Here is a 22852-nt window from a genome sequence, read left to right as displayed (position 1 = left end):
GGATATACCTTCTTGCCAAAGCATCAACTACAAAATTTTTCATACATTGTGTGTATTTGAATACACGAGGAAAGGTATCAATGAATTCCTCCCACTTGGCATGCTTTCTATTAAACTTACCTTGTTCCTTCAAGTAATTCAATGACTCATGTTCATGAAAGAAAGGTTGGGTAGGAATTGTCGCACCCGGCACACAATCAATGTAATGCTCTATCTCTCTAATAGGTGGCAATCCACTAAACACACCACTAGTAATCATGATCTCATATCTCTGCAACAAAGAAACAACAATACTAGGCAAAAAGTCGTTAAATTCGTTAGTATAAAAGCTTGTCTTAGTATAAAAACTCACTTTTGTCTTTCTGTTTCTCTCTGCAATCTCTCTTTCTTTTTCCTCTCGTGGCTCCACTCTTTTTTCTTGACTCTCAACCACCTCTCTATTTTCTTTTTCACTCTCTCTTTCTCTTGATGTTTCAGCCTCATTCTCTTTTTTCCTCTCACTCTCATTTTCCTTTCCACTATCTTTTTTTCTTCCACTCCCTTTTTTTTTTTGAAATATCAGCCTCATAATTATTTTTCAACTCATTGCCTTTTTTTTTTTTAAGGTTTCAGTCTCACCCACATCTTTTCCCATAGGTGGTTCGGTCTTCCCCTTTGTTACAGCTTGATCATTTTTGTCCCACTTTGGTTTCGAATGAATACTAGAAACCAAAGTATACCTTGATGTACCATTTCTTTTCAACTGCCTCTCCACCTTCATAGCCATGTGTACCATGTCCTCTACCTCCACATAATGTTGCAACTTAACTACATTGGCTGTCTTCCTATTCAACCCACTCAACAATCTACCTATCGTGGCCTCCCAATCCTCCACTACATCAGCCCGAATCATAGCCACCTCTATCTCCTTATGGTAATCATTTACACTTCTAGACCCCTGTGTAAGATTTTGTAGTTTTTAGTAGAGGTCTCTATAGTAGTGGCTAGGTACAAATCTCTGCCTCATGATAACTTTCAACTCTCTCCAAGTTTCTACAGGCCTCTCAAAATTCCTCCTCCTATTGATCACTAATTGGTCCCACCAAATACTAGCATAATCAGTGAACTCAAATACCGCCAACTTCACTTTCTTCTCCTCATAATAATTATGACAATCAAACACCAACTCTATTTTTTTCTCCCACTCAAGATAAACCTCATGGTCAATTCTACCTTGGAAAGATGGTATTTTCATTTTGATGCTACCAAAGTCTCTATCTACACCATCCCGACCCCTTAGATTCCCCTCAAATCCTCTTTCACGCCTAACTCCTTTATGTCTACCAAATCCAACTTCAGATGTTAGGCCTTCTCATCCTCACCATACTCTCCATCCTCATACACATTCTCAATGCTAGGCTAACGTCGCCTCTTGTCTCTCCTACTTTGCAGATTTCTAATCATTGCTTCTTGATTATCCATATTATCTCTCACTTCACCCAACACCAAGTTCAATCGCTCAAACTGTTGTTGCATGGCTTACAACACAAAGGATGAGTTATCTGTCATCCCATTTGGTGATGAGTCACTCCTATGAGACATTATAATGTGCTACACAAAAAGAATGTTAGTGAAAAACCTCACACACTGCCTTACGTGTTTACACTCGAATAATGACACTCCACTCGTGTTTCACTCTTAATGGCTTTTTCCTGATAATAGTCTAACACTCTCTTGCCTTTTACCTCAATAGTTTATCCGGTCAAGTTATTTAAGAACTAGTTGAGCTCAATTAAGACAATGCAACCTTGTTTTATCCCAACTAGTAATTAGATTCAAGAAAACAAGTACAAGAGAAACACGGAAGGAATAAAAATAACATGAGAATCAAGGAAGTTATACGAATGAAAGAGTAACAATAAGATAAGATACCAACTTTAATGATGTATGCAGCTCCTTTGATGATAAGGTTCAATCAACAAATTTATTTATTTATTTATTTTTTGTAACTATGTAGCAACCTTTGAATATGCTACATTTTCTTTTCCTCTTTTTTTTTTTTTAATTTTTTTCTTATCTTTTCCTTTCATTTCATTTCTTTTCTCTTCTTCTCTCTAATTAAATCACAAATAGTAATACTCAATTGTGAAAATCAAGCAATTGAATTTAAACACACAAGAATTGACAATGAAGTAGAAGAGAATCAATGGAACGACACTCCAAGTAATTGACAAACTTAGAGATGTAAGAAACCCTTGAATTTTGAAACTCTAGAAGATGCAAATTTCAATCAAACCAAAAAACCCTAAGAATTTCGACAGCCTCCTTTTTGTTTCAATTTTTTTTTTTTTGGCAAACCTAGAACAATGAAGCCCTAGAATCAAAATTAAAGATACAATAATTAAAAGATAGAATCAGAACTGATTGGAAACTTTGCTCTGAATACCAAATGATATGAACACCCGGGAATGAAATCTCTTGAACCCACAATTAATTTGAAAAGTCTCCAAGAAAGTCAAAATCAAGTCAATGGATGAAGAATCTAGTTCTAATGAGAACTTGTTTCAAGAACCCAGATTCTATTAATATTTAGACTCGTTGAAGAGTCCGTCTCAAGAACCTAAATTACAAAGGAGGAACGCTATAAAAGTTGTGATTTACCTTTGATAAGTTCAAAAATTCAATCAATAACAAGAGGAGTAAAACTCAACTCACAATGAAGAAATTCATCAAATTTCATAAACTTTTAAAATGAGGCTACAAATAGTATTTAAAGCAAATCCTAATTAAACCCTAGCCAAAACCCTTTTACCAAAATGCCCTTAGATGAACAGTGTCGCATCAACTATAACACTACAGTAACCTTATGAAATCCTAGTTCCTAAAAAGTAACTTTCTAAATAAGCTCTTGGCCAAAATACAAGGCCTTCCCAAAAATCCTAGTTCGTAAGAAATAATAAATTTTCCAACATGCCCTTAAATAGGTGTCCCCCTTAAGTCATTCTCATAATAAATCTCATTATTCTAAACTAATAAAATAGGTCCTTCAAATGAATTAAACAAGTTGAAAGCCTTCAAGTGCCCAAAGCCTTTAAGTCTTGTTGTTGCCCTTTTCCATAGCTTGTATCAAATGAATCAAAACTGGATCTTCATCCATTCTCCCATCTTGAATGTTTGGCTCTTGCTAGACTTGTCCCAAATGGATTGCATCAATTCTTGTAATTGACCCATCTGGAACTTACAAAATATCTTTAAGACTAGACCCACATTGGTTCCCATCATCTTCCTTACAGGAGGATTTTGAGCTACTTACCAGATAGATAGTCTTAGTTTTTATTTCACTTTTTTATGATGTATCGAACATTATATTTTTGGGATGTAATTAGTGTAAGATTTGTATTTTTCGTGTTTGCTAGCTTGTTTATTGTCAAAAATATTTTTTCTTATTTTACTAAAGTAATATTTATTTAACTAAAAATCTTATTTAACAAAAAATGAACTCATTAAAATATTTTTAAATTAATTACATAAAATTAATTTATGAATATGAAATATTTTAATTCACCATAAATAATAATATATAATATTTTTTATATATTTTGAAAATGATAACTAGTAAATTAATTTTTTATTATTATTTTTAAGGTATTTTGGATGCCTTTCAATAAATTATTATAATTAAACAATCTCGTTCGAACGCTTATTTAAGCATTCGAACTAAGTTCATACCGTTCGAACGGTATTGAATCAAGTTCCTACCAATTTTTTTTTTATAATTTCCTACCAAACAAGTCGTTCGAATGAATAAATATGGTGTTCGAATTAGTTCAACGAAATTTGTTGCATTCAAACTGTCTTGCAACCATCCCGCCATATTTTCCCACCAAAAAACTTCCGTTCGAATATAAAATTTCAGTTCGAACGATTTTGAACTTCCTTAGCAAAATTATGTGTACTTTCCCGCCAAGATTATTATTCGAACATAGATTAAACCTTTCGAAAAGACGTTAACTCTTTGTTTGAACATATGTTTACCCATTTGAATGTATTTCTATTTTTGAGACGATATATTTTGTCACAGAAGATTTAGTTCGAACGAATATTTATCCATTCGAACGTCTTGAGAACCTCATCCAAGACTGATGATGAAAAGGAGCACAGTGATCCGTTAAGTGCATAAGAAGCCTCTAAAAAACTTGTGATGAACGGATATGAACACCAAATAATACGTTGAATAAGAGACTTATTACGAATGGCGATCCATTAAGTGCGTAAGAAGCTTCTAAAAAACTTGTGATGAATGGAAAATAACACGTTGAATAGGAGATTTATCACCAATGGTGATCCGTTAAGTGCGTAGGAAGTCTCTGAAGGACGTGTGGTGAATAGAAAAGAATATCAAATAACAAGTTAAATATGAGACTTATCACGATTGAAAAAAAACGCTACGAGAGACATTAAGAAGTCGATGGCTCTTACGCTAAAATGCCAATGACAACTCGTATAGTCGTTTAGTGGTTTGATGTGAGAAAAATCATATTGAAAAATGGATGTAATTGGCGTGTATAGAACCATATGTATACCAGGATTAGATGTGTATGTCTCGATTTATTGAAAGTACACTGATACCGTGATAGAAAATATAAAGCATAATAGAAAATGAGATGAAGAATAGAATTTTGTGAGAGGTAAAACTAAAGGAAGAACTATAAAATAAATAGTTTATAGAATCGATCATAGCGTTAGCCAATGACTTTGATACCATTTAAAAAATAAAATAAAATAGAAAAAGAAACTGAGAAGATAGAAGGAGGACTATATCTTTGTTATTCTCAATTGTTCTTGAATGAGGTTAGATAAATAATAAAATATAATAAATTAATGATATTGATTAATTTACATAATAAATTAAATACATTTAAGAATAAGTCATATTACCATATATACTAGAATATTATGGATATTTAATAAGTAATATTCTGACAAGATAGAATGTCAAATGAGTTGTAATGAGCGGTGCTACTTTGCCGCCTGAGTAGCACTGCTCGTTTATATTGCTACTTACTTTTTAGTTTTATTTTTTTTCATTTTTCTTTTCATATTTTTTTAATATTTTTAAAAAATAAGAAAAATACATCAATATACTTAAAATCACTTTCTTAATCACTAAATAAAAAAATATAAAAAAAAATTCTACAGCAGTATACTGTAACAGACACTTTGAACGGCATACAAGCTTTTCTCAAAGAATTTTAAATAGGACGGTGCTAGTGCTAGACAAAGTATACCGATACTTTATACACAATGTTAAATAATTTTTTAAAGCATTTTTTGTGTATTTTATTTAAATAAAAACAAATAAACACAATACAAAAAAATAAACAAACACAAATGCTTAAAAAAAACGATTGGTATGGATGATAGGTACACTTTATCGGTGTACCTGTCATTTTTCTTTTAAATATATCATTATCCTTTATAAAGTAGTTTGGATTGCTATTTAATTTCTTCACCTTTTATTCTTTAATAGTTTTCTGTAACTATTTTAAGTATCTGTTTGGTAATACTACTGTTCTTAAATATTTTTAAATATTTTAGATATTTTGTTTTCAAACATCACTCTAAAACAAAAATATTTAAAATTTAAAATTTTTATCTAATCATTATTAAATTATTAGAATTTTTCTAAATTCACTAACAAAACACAAAAAATTATATTATTTTTTTAAATTTTAAGATATAAATAATATTTAATTTTTTATTTTTACAATATTTTTATTTTTATTTTTATTTTTTTAAAAATTTAATAAAATCTTCTAATTCAAATTATTTCATTGAAGATAATATTTGAAGTATCCAAACTCTCTAAAGAAGTTAATCAATGCTTCTGCAATTTTTCTTGGTACGTTGAAAACTTGAATTACTGCGTTAATTTGGTACGGTCGTCATGTCTTCGCAACTTAGGGTGCGTTTGGATGTTGAAGTGAGTTGAGTTGAGATGATAAAATATTGTTATAATATTATTTTTTAATATTATTATTATTTTGAGATTTAAAAAAATTCACTACAAAAAAAGGGGCATTTGCCGGCGTCTCATAAATGCCAGCACTTTGGCCATAAACGCCGGTAATATTTTTACCGGCATTTGTTTATCGACACAACCCAAGTGCTGGCAATTAAGGGTCGGGAATCTTATTTTCCGGCGTTTACGTAAATGCCACCATCTCATTTTTGATTGCCGGCGTTTTGTGTATTATGTTAGTGACATTTTCAAAAGTCGCCAATCGGCCAGTTTCTTCCCAACATTTGTTTCTACCGACGTCTACAAGTGCCGTTAATATTTGTTGCACCCGACATTTTGGGAACGCCGTTACCTGCACTTATAAATGTCGATAATTATTTTTTATTTTACTGACGTCTACAAACGTTGGTAATTTATTTTGGCATTTGCATTTTGTAAATAATATTACCTACGCTTACAAATGCCAATAATCATGCTTTATTTTATTGGCATCTATAAGCGCCGGTGAATTATTTTAGTGTTGACATTTTGAAAACTATTATCGACATTTACAAATGTCAATAATTGAGTAGTTTTTTTGTCAACACCAAAATAAGCACCCACCAACCGAGGTAGTTTATGCTAAATGTTGATCCTCTCCATTTAGCGTTAGCAAAGGTTTATACTTCCGATAAATGATCGATCAAACAGATATATTCTTAATTAATATTTTAACAAATTAAAAAAATGGCCAACAGATTGACAAAGCTGATCCTCTCCATTTGATCCGTTTCATTTCAAATGAAGAGTATTTCAACATAGACTACATGCACCTCTGATTATTGTATCTAACAAAAACACGAAGTTGCAACTTCTACCACAAGTATTATACAAGTACTAAAAAAGCCAAGAAATTACAACATATATATATATATAGACACTACATTCTAATTTGTAGCAGAGCCGGCCTTTGGAGGATTTCACCAAGTAAAGCTAATGGATTCGAAGTGCAGATTATCTGCGGAACCTGACGAACAAATGGCTGCAACCTCATTTCTCAACCTCTTCATGCTTGATGCCAGAACTTTGCATTCCTGCAAGAGAAAGTACACGTTCATTGATAGGTGAAATGACCAAAATACTCCATACCCGTAGGATGTATATAATAGCAAGTAATTACTCACTCTTTAGGTCAGGTCATCCACCAAAGTGCACGTTGATTGCTTGGGCAAGAGACTGGTAAGGGAGGCTTTCCAACTCCATGTAATAAGAGCTCGGAGACCCCACTGCCCCTTGTTCCATGTTCTGAACAACTTGCTTAGCTTCAATGGCATTCAGCCTTTTGTTCCAAAAAACTGCTCCACTGGCTATCATGGCTATGCTGAAGCACAAGACTAACATATTTATCACTGCTCTCCAAGAGATCAAGAATATGTTATTGGTATTGTGGTCAATATGATATATATAATAGCAAGTAATGATTCCCGTTAACAAAAGGAAAATGACAAAGGAAGATGCTATTATCATGCCAAGCCAAAGCCAGCAAATCTCTATCTAAACTTCATCATAGGGAAAAAATTCAATTACCTATCTACTTGATTAGAATAGTATAGATTCCAAAATATTACAGTGGACACGAAAACTGAAGAATGGATCAATGATTTGATCACAGAAAGAAAACCTATTCCACAGAGCTTATACTTACTGATTTGAGCATTCCTCTTGTGTCATAATATAATCCTACAGAGAATCCCTTGGTTGCATCACCCTGGAGGTACAGCATTAGCCATGGGTACTTCTTTGAGGTTTTGAGCTTATGACTGAATACCCAACACCAACTTTCTTCTCCCAAACCACCTCAAAGAAAGAGATCCCATCCAGTTCACTCCTAATATCAGAACCTAAGTCATACATTCCATTGAAACTTCCTCTCATTGTATCACCACCTAAGAAATGTGTAAGTTCATGATACAAGATGGGTTGATTCATGCATCTCTTTCCAAAGCATGGAAACCTCCCTGAACTAGAAGGAGGTTTCACAAAGCCACATCATGATGAGTACTCATCAATATCACTGAAACAAATGCTGCGAAGACCAATTTAAAAGAATATTCACAAAGCCAAACATGGAGGCACTATATATATAAATCCATGTTAAAGATAGTGAAGCACCACAAGAAGGCAGCATCGATAATCCAGCATCTGCTACACCACAAACTGCAACACAAGAGTGCAGCACCACAACAATATTCTGCAACACAGAGGACGGCAGCACAGGGACCCGTAGCAGGACCACAACCAAATCACAAAAATCCAAAACAATACAACAGAGCAACTAGAGCAATACCTGTAGCAAACCCGTACCCATAGCAAAGCAGGTTGCACGTACCTGTAGAAATTGAAGCTGGAGGCAGGGGTCCTGGGGGTTTCATCAAGAAAAAAAAATAGACACTTTGCTAAGTTGCAAGGTAAAATTGTAAGAACTGAAAAAGTTTAAAGCTTGGTCAATTTGAAGATACGATGACCAATCAGATTAAGGTTCCATGTGATTGAGAACTTTTTATTAATACAGAAACAGAGGAAGTCTTTTAACACATCACGCACACTCCCATTTCATGTTAAAGTATCAACCTTTTTTCTTTTTTGATAAGTATGTTAAAGTATCAACCTAAAAGCTTAAGCTATTACATAGAGAACTTAGCCAGTACATAAAACTTTAACAAGTCCGTAAACACAATTGATGCGAAATATCTTAAAACAGCTTGTTCAAAATAAAAGATTACTTATTATATGGTGCCCCTTTTATTGTTTGATTTCAATGAACACTGTTCCTTAGACCGATTTCCAAATACCACCTCTTAGCTCTACCATAATCTAAACTCTAAAATGCCTTTATCCGATTCATCTCAAATGTTTCGAGAAACTAAGCAAAATTTTGAAACTCCAAATGTTTTGGAGAGCGATTACACAGTTTCCAATGATTTTCTTAGAAGTAATCAAAGATTTCCTTTGAAAAGGCAAAAGGCATAGCCCACTTTAATGAAGAATACTAAAGACAGTAACTACTGTTCAATATAAAATACATGCAGGCGATCCCCTTCTTAACGATACCACATTCACCAAATTATTAGCAACCTAATTAGTCGACTATAATTATAAAATAAAAAAAAATTTAAGTTCCCAAAACCAATAGATTGCGCTAAAAAAGAGCAAAAGATTACCTGAAGGGGAGGAGTAGTGGTCTCGAACAACAAGGCATCAGGTCTGTCAGCAAGAACAGAAGATTTAGTCCACAAACAGCTCAATCCTCATTGGCAGGAGTAGAGATCGTCAAGATTATCAGGAATCCACGTCCAACCTTTCACCAAAACACTAACATGCTCCATTTTCAGCTCACGGAATTCAAGTACATGATCTTGCAAAGACGAGGACCCATTTGACTGAATTGGGAGCAACGCTCTGTGCTTCTTCTTGAAAAGGGCGCAACCCACCTGAGAGTCCCACTTCCGGAAGGCGCTAATCAAATTGGTAAACGGATCGGGTTCGGATTTGGTCTCCGACGAAGCGGTCTGGGAGATGGGTTGGATGGAGTTCGGCAACTGCTACTCAGTCTCACCCAGGAGGGCCACGAACCGCTTCTCTCATGTCCTGCTACTCAGTTCCACTAAGACTCCCACCTCTGAAATGCATTTAATTAAAAATAAATGAATATTTGGAATCTTGTTTGGAGCCAGTATTCGGCGCCAAGCTGAAAAGTGCCAATAAAAATTTTCGCTAAATCTAGTTACCGCCAACTTTTAAAATTAAAATATGCTGTATTTATTCTTTTTTAATTATATATTTCAAACATTTATTTGTAAAATATGAAAAAACTATAATAAAAAACGCTCATGATAAAAACTTTGCAAAATACGAAAATATGATTGAAAAAAATACATAAAATAGAATAATGAGTTTTTTAATTTTGATTTTCTTTTAAACTTTTTTATTAGGTCTAGGTAGGAAAAAAGAAACTGGTAAACTGGTGAACCAGATTGAATCAATAGATTTAGTTTGGTTTAAAATCGGTTCAGCCCAGTATTGATTTCATTTTTTTCAAAATTGATGGAAACTGGTCCGCTTTCACTTTTTCATTTTCTAACATCGGACCGGTTTATATATATATATTTTTTAATTTATCATATATATATATATGAGATGTTTTATATGATTTTTTATATTATACATAATTTTTATATATAATTTATATAAAATAATTTTATATTATATACTAAATTTTAATTAATATAACATTAAACTATAAAATCATACTATTCATGACTAATAATAATATAATAACATAAAATTAATATAATATTTAATATAACATATCATTAATCTTATAAATCTTAATTTAACATTTATATATTTTTTTAATCTTAAAGTTGAACATTTGATCATATGTTATTAATATAAACTATATACATATTAAGGATAACTAAATTTTATAGGTTAATAAATTATAATATATTTTTATTTTATAAATACATGTCTATACATTTGATCATGTATAAACGTATATAAAAAGTATGTATACATTTCTTTTTTATAAATACATTTCTATACATTTATTTTTCATAAAAAGTATATATATGTAACTATCATATTCCACAAACGTATATGTAGGCAAACGTATTATCACTAACATATATAATCTTATATATAAATAAGTTAGACACTAACATATTATCACTAGCTTATTATCACTAACATACATATCATGCAAATACTATATCACTATATGATATTATTATATATATGTATATATATATATATATATATTTATATTTATATATACTAATACTAATACTCTTAGTAATCCACTAAATGTAAATAACTATATAAATCATTGTAGTATATATTAGTAGTTATACTAATACTATATTACTATACAGTCCATTATATATCACTATATCACTATATATGGTATAGTTATACTAACTATATAATCCACTAATACTATACTAAAACTAGAAAAATCGAACTGAACGAGACTGAAATGGATAAAATCAGAAGTACCAGCTTAGGGGTGTAACCGGTACAGTGTTGGTTCTTCAAATCTAAAGTAGGTATTAACTCTATAGAATTAATTTATACAGTAATCATATATGTATATATAGCATATACTTATATTGAAGTATATAACATATGTTCAACTATATAGCTTGTAGAAGCGTTAGTAATCATAATACTTAATTGCTTATACTATAATTAATTAGTAGTTCCACAACCATGTTCCAATTATGGACAGTGTTACTATGCCATCCAGCGTGTATCGCTTGGAATTCCTTATGCTTTTGCACTTTTTTAATTTTATTCTTTTCTTAAAGCATTATTAAATATATTTAAAATGTTTTTCTAAAGCATTATTATTTTTTTTTTCTTTTTTTAAAGCATTCCTTGTGCTTGTGTATCGCTTGGCATTCCTTGTGCTTACAAATCAAATTATGCTATATAGATTATGTGTGATATAAAAGCATTCAAATACCAATACTCTAATACGATATATATATATACACACACACACACACACACATTGCGCAATTTCCTATATCTGTCAACTTTCATATTGTAGTACAATTTATATAATAATTTTGTAACTTATATGTACTACACAATTACATTTGTGATCATCTTTACCATTGATTATGCACTCATTTTGAACTTCAAATGTAAATTTTAAAGGAATTGGTCATCTTCATTTTTACCGGATTATTTTTACTTTAGTTAAAGTTCATTTTTACATTTTTCGTATGTAAATAGGGGTGTAACTGATCCGGTTCGGTCTGATTTTGGACAAAATCTAGAACCAAACCGGTATGTACCGGTTTTTCATTTTTTAAAACCGATAACGCCCCGATTACCCTCCTAAACCGGTTTTATCGGTTGCCGATCCGGTTCGGTCCGGTTTTCCGATTTCTTTAAAATGTAAAAAACACATAATAAAATGTAATTGTGTTTGGTTCAAAACCAAACCAACCGGTCCGGTCCGGTTTTTCGGTTTAAATTTACACCGCTATGTGTAAGTGTAGTACGGTTTGTGCTTCTTTTTTATTGTTCTGGATTAATCGGGAATAACTTTAAATTTAAGAGAAATATGTGAAAAATAGTAATGACTAAGGAAAAATTGTAAAAAAAAAAAAAAATGTGATTGTTTCTTGTTTAAAAGGTTCATTCATCTTGACCGACTTTACCTTATTTGGTAGCAGTTGGTTTAAAATCAAATCATATTAATTAAGTAAAAATATGGATACGCAGATATAAACAAAACTTAATAGTTGTTGCACTGTATTGATAAGGGAGTAGCTGTAAATGTCTAAACACTAATCAATAACATAGTTTAAATCAATAAAGACAAATACATCTCTGAAAGCAAAAAGACAATAAACAACAATTGAAAACTAACAGAAATCAATCATATCAATCATCATCATCCATGTCATCTCCCTCGTTATCATCATCATTATCATCATCATCCTCTTCCACTTCTTCTTCATCTTCATTGTGGTCATCTGCATCGTCATTCCTATTTTCTCCATTCTCATTATGAATGGTACCTACAAAATAATATGCATACATTCAATAAGAAATTCATAGTACAAACTCATTTATATGTTATAAAATAATCCAGATCAGCATTAAATTTGACATATTAATTGAAGGCAATGTTTTCTCTCAATTATGTTGCAAAACATAAAAATTACCTGATTGATTTGGTACGAGTAATTTATGAAGTTCATTTGGAGATATTCCTTCCAGAGGATTTCTCCCTTCAATCTGCATACAACATTCAATGATGATATCAAAGATAAATGCATAAAATTACTTATAATAAATAAAACTGAAGCTATTTCATATGAAACTACTTTTTTACTAACCTGTGCTTGAATGTAGCCATAAAACATGTTTTTGAACACAGTTAACTCGTTCTGCATCATCTCCATCGCCGATTGCATCTTGGCAATTTGGCTAATGTGATTGGATGTTGATGTAGATGTTGAATGCGTGTTGCACCCCTTTTTTGTGGTTTGCCCAAAACCTAAACCACGCACTCGCCCATGACATTCTGGGCCCATGACTTTGGAATAAATATCATCAGTGGCCCAAGTCATGGTCCCTCCAGTACCCCCTAGTCTCGAGGTTGGGTCCTGGGTAAGGAGCTCCTCCATTTCAGTCTACAGAAAAACAAAAAGAGAATACACAAACCTTAAAAACCTTATAATCTTAGTTTTGAAACATGAAATAGATTAAAATTAAAAACCTTATAATCTTAATTGAATACCTTAATAACGTCCCACATTGTATCCTTAAAATGTTGAGGCACCAACCTCCAATCTGAGAAATTAATTGGTGCCAATTGTCGATCCCTCACCAATTTTCCAGCAAACCTTCTCACTTTTGAAGATTTTAAATTCATGGGATGACACATAGCATTGAGATCCATCTCAATTAGTTCATCTTTTGGCAAGTGCCATATATCATTGATGGAGTTTAATATTCGTTGCTTTTTGTTGCCATTAATATCTGCATATGAATTTGTATAAGAGATTGCTAGTTCTTTCAAATTATTAATAGGATTGACAAAGTTAATTTACCAATGATGGTGACATGGCGATCTTCAGGGTCAATGTAGTCATTGATGTCCTCTGTATGAGAGTGTCCCCCTTCTTGAGCAGAGGAGGATGCTGGCAGCCCTTCTTGTGTGAAAGTGGATGGCTGGCATCCTCCATGTGTGGGTGCAGATGACTGTGATGAGGGCTCATCGGCATCTTTCAACATGTTATAAAACTTTTGAACACCCTCATTGGGACCTTGAGAAATTTCATCTATCGCTTCAGCTTCCACACCCATGTCAAGCCCACCTCCAACCACTTCAGGTACAAACATAGGAAACACATCTTGTAACATTGTATGCATCTCACTAGGTCCTTCTTGGCTTTGCTCATCATTGACGGGGGTATTAGTATCAACATTAGGTGTAGAATTTACTTTCTCACCATGAGCGTGCCAAATTGTGTAACCCTGACAAATTCCATAGTAAATCAAGTGGTCGTGCACCATATCAACCTTGAAATACTTAGACAAGCAGCACTTTTTACATGGGCAACAGATTAACCCATCAATACCCATGTTATCACTTGCAAACTTTAAAAACCCATTAACACCATCAACATATTCTTTCGTATTTCGACGCATTGTCATCCAACTGGTCTTGTCCATATTGCTATTGAGTCAAATGATAGTATAGTTGGGAAACTAAGAAATAATGTTATTTTAGGATTAAGATGGACCTGTTAAGAAAAAATAAAGTGAATTGGGTTTGAAAAAATTATTAACGGTAACTGATCTAGCTAGAAGACCTACAATATATACTATTTGTATTGAAATTATTGCAAATAAATCGCTGCATCTCAAAAAAAGTGTGCGCATCACAACCACAAAAGCCCACATAAATGATAGGCTGATCTTAACATCAAGCCCAATCAAAATAAACATGAAGGGAGTCTAACCTGCCCAAATAGATTTATCCTTATATACTCATGATCTTAATATAACATCAGTGCTATATATAGTGATTAGTCTAAGATACTTAATTAGAATGGGATATGATAATATATATACTTCTTTTTTTTCGGAGCATATAACATTACAAAATAAATAATTAACTAGCTAGCATTCTTAATTATGCTTTAAATACAAATTAATTCGGATCGAGAGGTAGGGGGAGATGGAACAGATCATGGAAATACTACCAACCTCATCAATATTAAAGCACCTCGAATATCATTTTGCAAGAAATTGACACTATAGCTAGTGATCATGATCTGAACCTCCCACAACTTAACTCCATGAATTGTTAACTTGGTAATGTATGTACGTACGTTATTAATCATGGGATTAGAAATTTTCCAATCAGCCGGCCGGGATATGATATAAATTATATGAATCCCTTAGCTAGGAAAATATATGGCATTATATTTCCCACACACGCCCCAAGGAAAACGAGAACAAATTAATTAATTCATGTTTACAGTCAATTTTAGTCATGATGCTTATTAACTAATTTTCTTACCCTAATTAATTAGATCCTGATCGACCAATATATATATATATATATATATATATATATATATATATATATCATGTCATGATCAAATATTGCTGAAGATCTAGTTGTCCGACGTTAGTCACCAATTATATTATATAGTGATGCCTAAATTCATTCAATCTAAATCAAAGTTTTTCTTCATGTGTATAGTTTGAAGGAAAAGTACTGGAAAATACTGATGGGCCAGACTAACATTTTACTAACAATTTTGGACAGCCATTAATAGGGAGCACCTCAGCCAAATACACCAGACTTTAACTACTTACATCTCTATAACCAGACATTTCCCTCTCTAAGACGTCAAATAGACTGATTTATAATTTTTGAAATTACTTATAAATATCATGGTTTCGTTTATGTATGCTTTACGGAGACAATTAGCTGACTTTTTATAAATAACATGCTAATTTAATTTATTGTTTAAGCACAGCTAGGTTGCGCAAGAGGCTTACCGCAAGGACCACGAGCGGCGGCTGGTGAATTTCGACGGCGGCTTGGCTGGGACCGGCTGGGAGCGGCGGAAGCGCACTGTGGGGGTGAGAGAGAAAGAGAGTGATGAGAGAGAGAGAGAGAGAGAACGTGGTGGGAGAAAGAGAGAGAGACGGCGAGGATGCCGTGGCTTACCGAGAGGAACACCGAGAGGAACACGGCGGCTTGGGGGTGGCGTGAAGGTGACCGGCAGTGATGTCTAAGCAGGTGGCAACGTCGTGGAGGAGGCTGGCCGTGGCGTGGGGTGGCTGGTTTGTGTCTCACGGTACTGTGGGCACACTCTGTTTTCGGTGAGGGAAACAGAGGAGGAGTGTTGGGCGGTGCTGGGGTGGTGTTGGGCGGTTCTGGGGTGGTTTTTGGCTGTGCTGGGGTGGCGTGGGTCTACGGTACGTGGTGCGCTCGAGACAGAGCCTGCGGTGCAACTGGGCCAGAGTTGGACGTGGGCGACGGCTGGACAGCGGGATTCGACCGAGACGTTGCTCGCAGTACAGGGTGGCTCGCGGTGGGGCTTGGGCAGTGCTTGGAGGCTCACTGCAACTCAGGCGGCGGCAGGTGACTCTTAGGTTGAAGGTGATTTACGGGAGGGTATGTTCTGTGTGTGATACTCGTGTAACGGAAGGAAAATAAAAAGACTAAGATAAAACCCTAGAGAAACAACGTGAAGAGAGTCGAGACGTGCATGCATGAACGTGGAGAAGTACATGGCATGGACTTGGAGTCCGACTCTTAATTCTCACGGGTTGGGCTTTTTGAGTGCATTTTAAAGTGTTTGAGTCTATTTATATTGTATAGAATTAATAAATAGATCAGTCCGTTACCACATTATAATTTATTCGGCTTGTCAGAAATTTTTTAAATCTAAATATTTAATAAATATTAATAGACCTAGACTGAAATTCTCAATTAACCAAATCCCATCTTGTAAATTTTTCAAGTCAATTCCAACATAAAAAATCTCATTTAGTCATTTAAATAACTTTATAACTTAATGATCAAGCTCAATAAAAATTCATATCCCATCGTAATAAAATATTTGGCCCGTGGTCTATTCAAAATTTATCCAATAAATATTAAATAGATTTCCCATATATAATAATTAAAAAAAAAATTATAGATCAGGGCTTGGTGTTTCACCCAGTGTAAAAATTAAACGTTGTTAAATATTTATTTTTGCGGCATATTAATAAACGCCGCTACTTTAAATACCGCTAAATCCTCTATACTTTATTGACATTTATGCAAACGCCGACAAATGTATATTAAATTAACGGAGTTAAAATTACACGTTGTTAAATATCTGTTTTCGCATCATATCAATCAACGCGGCTAATTTAAATGCCGTTAAATAATCTCTATTTTATGGACGTTTATGCAAATGCCGACAAATGTATATTAAATTACCGGCATAAAAATTAAACATCGTTAAATATCTATTCTCGCGGCATATCAATAAACGTCGTTACTTTAAATGTCGCTAAATCCTATATACTTTTACCGACGTTTATGCAAATGTCAGTAAATGTACATTTAATTAATGGCATGCAAATGAAACGTCGATAAAAGACTATGATCCCGGCATATCTATAACTGTCAGTAATATAAATGCCACCAAATCAACTCTAAGGTGCCGGCGTTTATGCAAACGCCAGTAACTGTATATTAAAGTATTGGCGTATAGGCATAAGTGCCACTAATTATCGACGCATAAACAATACGTCGGCAAATTACTATTTTTACCGTCATTTACATAAACGCCATTAATTTAAATGCCGGCAAATTGCCCTTTTTTTGTAGTGATTGAATTGTTTATTATATTTTATATTGAAATTTGAAAAAATTATAATGACGAGTTGAGATGAGTTTCGCAACCAAACTCATCCTTTTGTATATTTTGAGAGGATTCTACTGTTTCGTACAGGAACTATATATATTTTATCCAAATAATTATATATAGATAATTCCCATTATAATGAATCTCTCTCTTCATGAATGCACAAAGAACTAGTGTTTTAAATTTCGTACCGTACCAGTCGGTACGGCTGAAATTTTTCGTTTCGGCTGTCCGGCCGGTACACTATACGGCCACATATACAGGACTACTTGCCGTTTACAGATTATGTGTTTTTTTTTTTTTTTCATTTTTTTAAACTACAAACTTATTTTTTAATCCCTAATTCAGACTAGATTATTTATAATTTTTATATATATGTATTTATATATAATTTATTTATATATAGACTATTATTTAAGAATATAATTTATATATATTTATATATATAATTTATTTATATATCGATTATCTCGAAATGTTATCCCGAAACGCTATTCTGAAACGGTACCGGTACCGAAATATTTCGTTACAGTGCCTTGACCGGTATGACGTCCGGTACGGTATTCAAAACATTGCAAAGAACTAAGCAGTGATTTCAGAATTATGACGTACGTTAGATGACTGGCAACACGACATGCATGCATGCATGCATCTTCCTCATCATCCGTGTATGGTATGAAGTCGTTGAATTAAATGGCTTTGTATTCTAGACCTTGCCAAACCATTATCCAATAACTTCCAGGAATTTGAAACGGAGATCACCTGGAAACTCTTCGATATTCGATCTGTAGTTTTGTGTCAATAAACAAGTTGAGAGAGTTTTTGTTGTTAAAGCGATCGATAGAACTTGTCATTACAATAAAAAGAACGTACGTCGTACCTGTTTTTCCACCCAACTTAATCTGGGTCATGATCTTACTTATTATGACGGTAAACTAGCTGCTAGCTACAGAGATTCTGCATTCTGGTTGCGTGCTTAAACAGTATAGTATCATGAGCAAAAGATTAGGAGGAGAAGAAGAAAGACGACCGAAAGATCAGTACTTGTGATTTATACTAGACGGGGAAAAACAGGCACTTTTTAAAGTACAGCTACAAAAAAGTTAGTTTGGAGTTGCTCGGACCAACCCCATCCTGCCCGTTCAAATAGAATCAGATCCGCGTATTGCGCCGGCAGTCGGCGCATGTCCGTACCCGCCGCCCGACTCAGGCAGTGCTGCAGGCCACGCCTTGCCTTTTTTTATCTCTCTATAGCAAGTACTGCCACTTTGTCACTGCTTTTGGTGGACATATGACAGGATGTAAATCCCCTCTATTCATTCATTTATTTTTTCAAGTAAGATAAAAAAAACTTGATATACTGCTGGTGGGCAGGGCTCAGAGGATTAAGCCCTCGATCTGCAACATCTAATTGCGTCACGCCAATGTAATTTTCAACTGTACGAACGCTAGCTAGCTGCAATGTGCTGGAAATTGAATTGGGTTTGATCTATTCAATTAATTTGAGCTAGGACGTGTTTGATTCAGAGACTTGATTTGCAATTCTTGGGAAGATTATAGCCAATGATTTGATATTCAACTCATCATATCTAAAAGCATCGCAGTAAAAGCAAAGCGAAAATGCAACACTATTCATAGCCAAGTGAAAGAAAAGCCAAAAAAAAAAATAAAGGATTTTTAATTCGTGGGATGAAAGGAGTGTAAGGTCAAACATTCGGAGTGACAAACCAGAATTAGCTTTTCAATCGTCGCTATCATGCATGAGGCGTTGAAAATATCCAGACGCAAAAGGCAGAAAACATGCGCGTGATTACTGGTCACGTCAGAGGCCGATCGAGGGTTCTTCTGTTCCGACATCAATGACGGGCACAGCCGTCTATTTCACCCGCCACTGTAAAAGCCTGCCTACCCCAAAAATAATGTCTCAGTGCCCTGAACGGCTGAACCTTCAAAGAAAAGCAGTTTTTTCTGCTCTTTTATTTGGATCCAAAATAGATCACTACTCCCTCTCATACGGTACGATACTCTACAGCGTAGACAAACATTTTCTTTCGCCGCCTTCCATGGCAGCAGACACCTCTACTTTTCGGACTCTCTATCTTTTTACTGTTCAGACTCCAGAGTAGTGTATATTTGTCCCCATCTACACCTCCCGGTACTCGATCAGTGCAAACGACAATCCTTTTTGAAGCAAAAAAACAACGAGACCCTCCACGCACGCGCTGCGACAGCAACAGAAGAACTACACTTATTTACAGCCACTGCCCTCTCCTACCCATTCCCTATAATTATAAAACCCCACCATTGACACTCATTCCTGGACACGACTGGACCCCGATCATTCTTGGACACCAACTGATTTCTTTGTTTTCTCGTTTAACTGTTTTGGAGTCAAACTCGATATATAAAACATAAAATGCAATACCAGGCTGCAGCAGATGATCAGTACTCGTGGGGTTACCTCATGCCGGCCGTGAGGAGCATGGGGCCGGACCCGTTGGAGCGGGTGGTGAGGCTGGCTTCCGAGAGCGCGGTGGTGATATTCAGCGTCAGCAGCTGCTGCATGTGCCACGCGGTGAAGAGGCTCTTCTGTGGGATGGGCGTGAACCCGACGGTGTTTGAGCTGGACCATGACCCAAGGGGCAAAGAGATCGAGAGGGCGTTGATGAGGCTGCTTGGGAACTCGCCCGGTACTGTGCCTGTGGTTTTCATTGGAGGGAAGCTGATCGGTGCCATGGACCGAGTCATGGCGTCCCATATTAACGGGACCCTGGTCCCACTTCTCAAGGAGGCTGGAGCCCTGTGGCTCTGAGTGTGAAAGAACAAGTTAGACCCCCGGAAATTAATTTAAAGATCTTAGCACAGATGAGAATGCAGGGAAAGGACTGGCCTGGTTTAGTTTTTATGAGCCCAAATGTTAGATACAGTAGTGCCATTGATTGATTCTAACTTTCCTTTGCTAATCGATCTTTGATATATAAAGAAAAATAAAACTTCGAGGTTTTGAGGTTTCTAACTTGTGGAATGGTTGCTGCATGCATGAGTACCAGACTGTAATCCCTCCGTTGTATATGGATCAATGGAAGGTGAAAATTAAGCTAGCTCTTCTGACCTGGTTTTTGTTTATATTACATTTCTCTCAATTATAATAAGGCTCAGAAAAAAATAAACAAAAACAGGAAGCATGTATAAAAAGAGAAGGAAGTAATTTTTAATTTTTTTTAATATTTTTATTTAATTAATAGTTAAAAAAGTAATTATTAATAGATATTTTATTATAGTTTATAAAAATATTTTAAAATAAGAAAAGATTATGAATAAAAAAATAATTTTCAACTAGCGGAGTGGATTACCATGAAAAGTTGAAAACTCGTAATCGTGATGCTTGGTGATGTCAAGGAGAGTCATCTCCAGCAATATGGAGTTGTGTCCGTACAGTACGGTGATACATTTTTTAATATTTTTATTTGGAAGGCACATGTACAGAGAAGGGAAGGAACTCAAAACGCAAAATATATATATTTTTTATTTATTAAGAAAGTATTTTTAAATAAATTTATAATTTTTTTATATTTTTAAAAAATATTTAAAGTGTTTAAAAAAAATAATTAAAAAAAAAATTTTGCCTTTCGATGAAGATTTTTGGTGAAAATCCTCTGTAGCAGATTTCATATCCCCTTATATCTTAAAAGTGCGTATAAGATCTACAGTAATGAACAGTAGTTCAAAGGATTCAACACCATCGTCCTCTTCTGCCGTTCATTTCCTTTAGTTTCAGTCACATTTTTACATCTTAATTCAATGTTAAACATCTGGTTAGCTTTTCTTCGACACTGCAAAATATCTCGCCTTCGTAAAATATCTAGCCTTCATAAAATAGATAGAATGCAAGATACTTTCTATCTGCAGACGTTTCGAGTTGAAGAAGAAATATTTCTGTGCAGTTTGAGAGTTTTCTTCTCACCGTTTGGTATGCAAAAATTCTTAATTTCACTTCTGCATGTTGTTTTTCATCTTTCTCGCATGTTTGTTTCCTCTGTGTTTGTTTTTGGTTTGACGAGAGAAAGAGAGTTCCGTCTGGGTGTTAATGGTAGTAGGCGACGGAGACGGAAAGGGAAGTTCGTGGTCGCCGGGTCTGGTAGAGATCGTCGTCGGGGTGAGGTGGTGGAGGTCTGGTGGCCTGGGTGGCCGCCTACGGCGGCACTGGTTGAGATAAATGGGAGAAACCCATTTCGGATGTGTTTCCGCGGGGAGACCTAGGGCTGCACGTGGGGGACATCGTCGGTGGCTGGGTTGGTCGCCGGCGTGAGGCGGAGTCGGCTGTGGTTGTCGTGACGGTAGTTGGCCGCGTACGGCGGCGCCGGTTGAGAGAAATAGGAAAAACCCATTTCGGATGGGTTTCCGCGGGGGACACCTCCGGCTGCGCGTGGGGGACATCCATGGTGCATCGGGTGGTCGTCGGCGTGAGAGGGACTCCCCGGTGGTGGCGGTGAGACTGGCCGGCGCACGGCGGCGCGGCGCTGGGCTGAACCAAAACCGACGGTGAGGAGGATTCGGGCGACCGAGATACAACCTGAGGAAAAAGAAAAAAAAAATCATTATAAATTTAATAAAAAAAATAATATATGTTGAATGAAATCATTTATTGATGACCATTGATTCAAATTTTGCATTGTATAAGCATAGATCACAATTTACTTAACAAGGTCTTGACCAAATATTTGGGCATTCTACTGTATTAAAAATTTATGCAATCCGTGTCCATTTGTTTTGCTAAATCAGAGGTTATTCTATGCGTTTCCTATAGCTTGGGCTTGGACCCATAACCATCTGTCATTGCTGCCTATTCATGCAGCACCTTCAAGTTGAAATGAATCACGTACTTTACTGATTTTGTTTTTGCTTATGACCAATCATTAGTGAGGGTTGTATTCTTTTCATAAATAAAACATACCTTCCATTGTATTCTTGCCTTTAAAACACATTGACCCTTTTATCATAACTGTAGTTACGCTCATTCAAGGGCATGATTCTTGATTGACTGGCATATTGGATCACATTATAGTGCTGAAAACATGTTCGTTTCATGTATCCCCAACTGTATGCATATGTGAGCCTATAGACTGGAAATGGGAACGGCTATTGATTTATATTCCAATAGAAAATAATTTAGATGAAAAAATTAGTTATGTTACTAATAACATACTCAATTCTTTCTTTTTCTTTTTCTTTTTTATTTTTTTGCATAAAACTGAATATATATAATATAATGTACATAAGAATGTTTAGATAGAAAATAACTTTAGAGGTTTTTTTTTTTTTTTTTTTTTTTGAATCAAAACAATACATCATCTTTCATATATCAGTAATAGTATCATTACAAATCTTGTCCTGTAATACAATC

The 22852-nt window shown here is 34.7% G+C and overlaps 1 protein-coding gene across 1 annotated transcript; it reads left to right on the top strand.

Annotated features, from left to right (window-relative positions):
* Positions 1 to 19777: 19777 nt before the first annotated feature.
* Positions 19778 to 20452, top strand: LOC109004774 (glutaredoxin-C1-like). Its single transcript, XM_018983447.2, has one exon. The coding sequence runs from the start codon at positions 19865 to 19867 to the stop codon at positions 20258 to 20260; it is 396 nt and encodes a 131-aa protein (XP_018838992.1). The 5' UTR covers positions 19778 to 19864; the 3' UTR covers positions 20261 to 20452.
* Positions 20453 to 22852: the final 2400 nt, after the last annotated feature.

The sequence above is a fragment of the Juglans regia genome, chromosome 16, assembly GCF_001411555.2.
Source record: "Juglans regia cultivar Chandler chromosome 16, Walnut 2.0, whole genome shotgun sequence".
Taxonomy (NCBI): Eukaryota; Viridiplantae; Streptophyta; class Magnoliopsida; order Fagales; family Juglandaceae; genus Juglans; species Juglans regia.
Note: the sequence above shows the minus strand (reverse complement) of the source record. Positions and strands in the feature narration are given on the sequence as shown.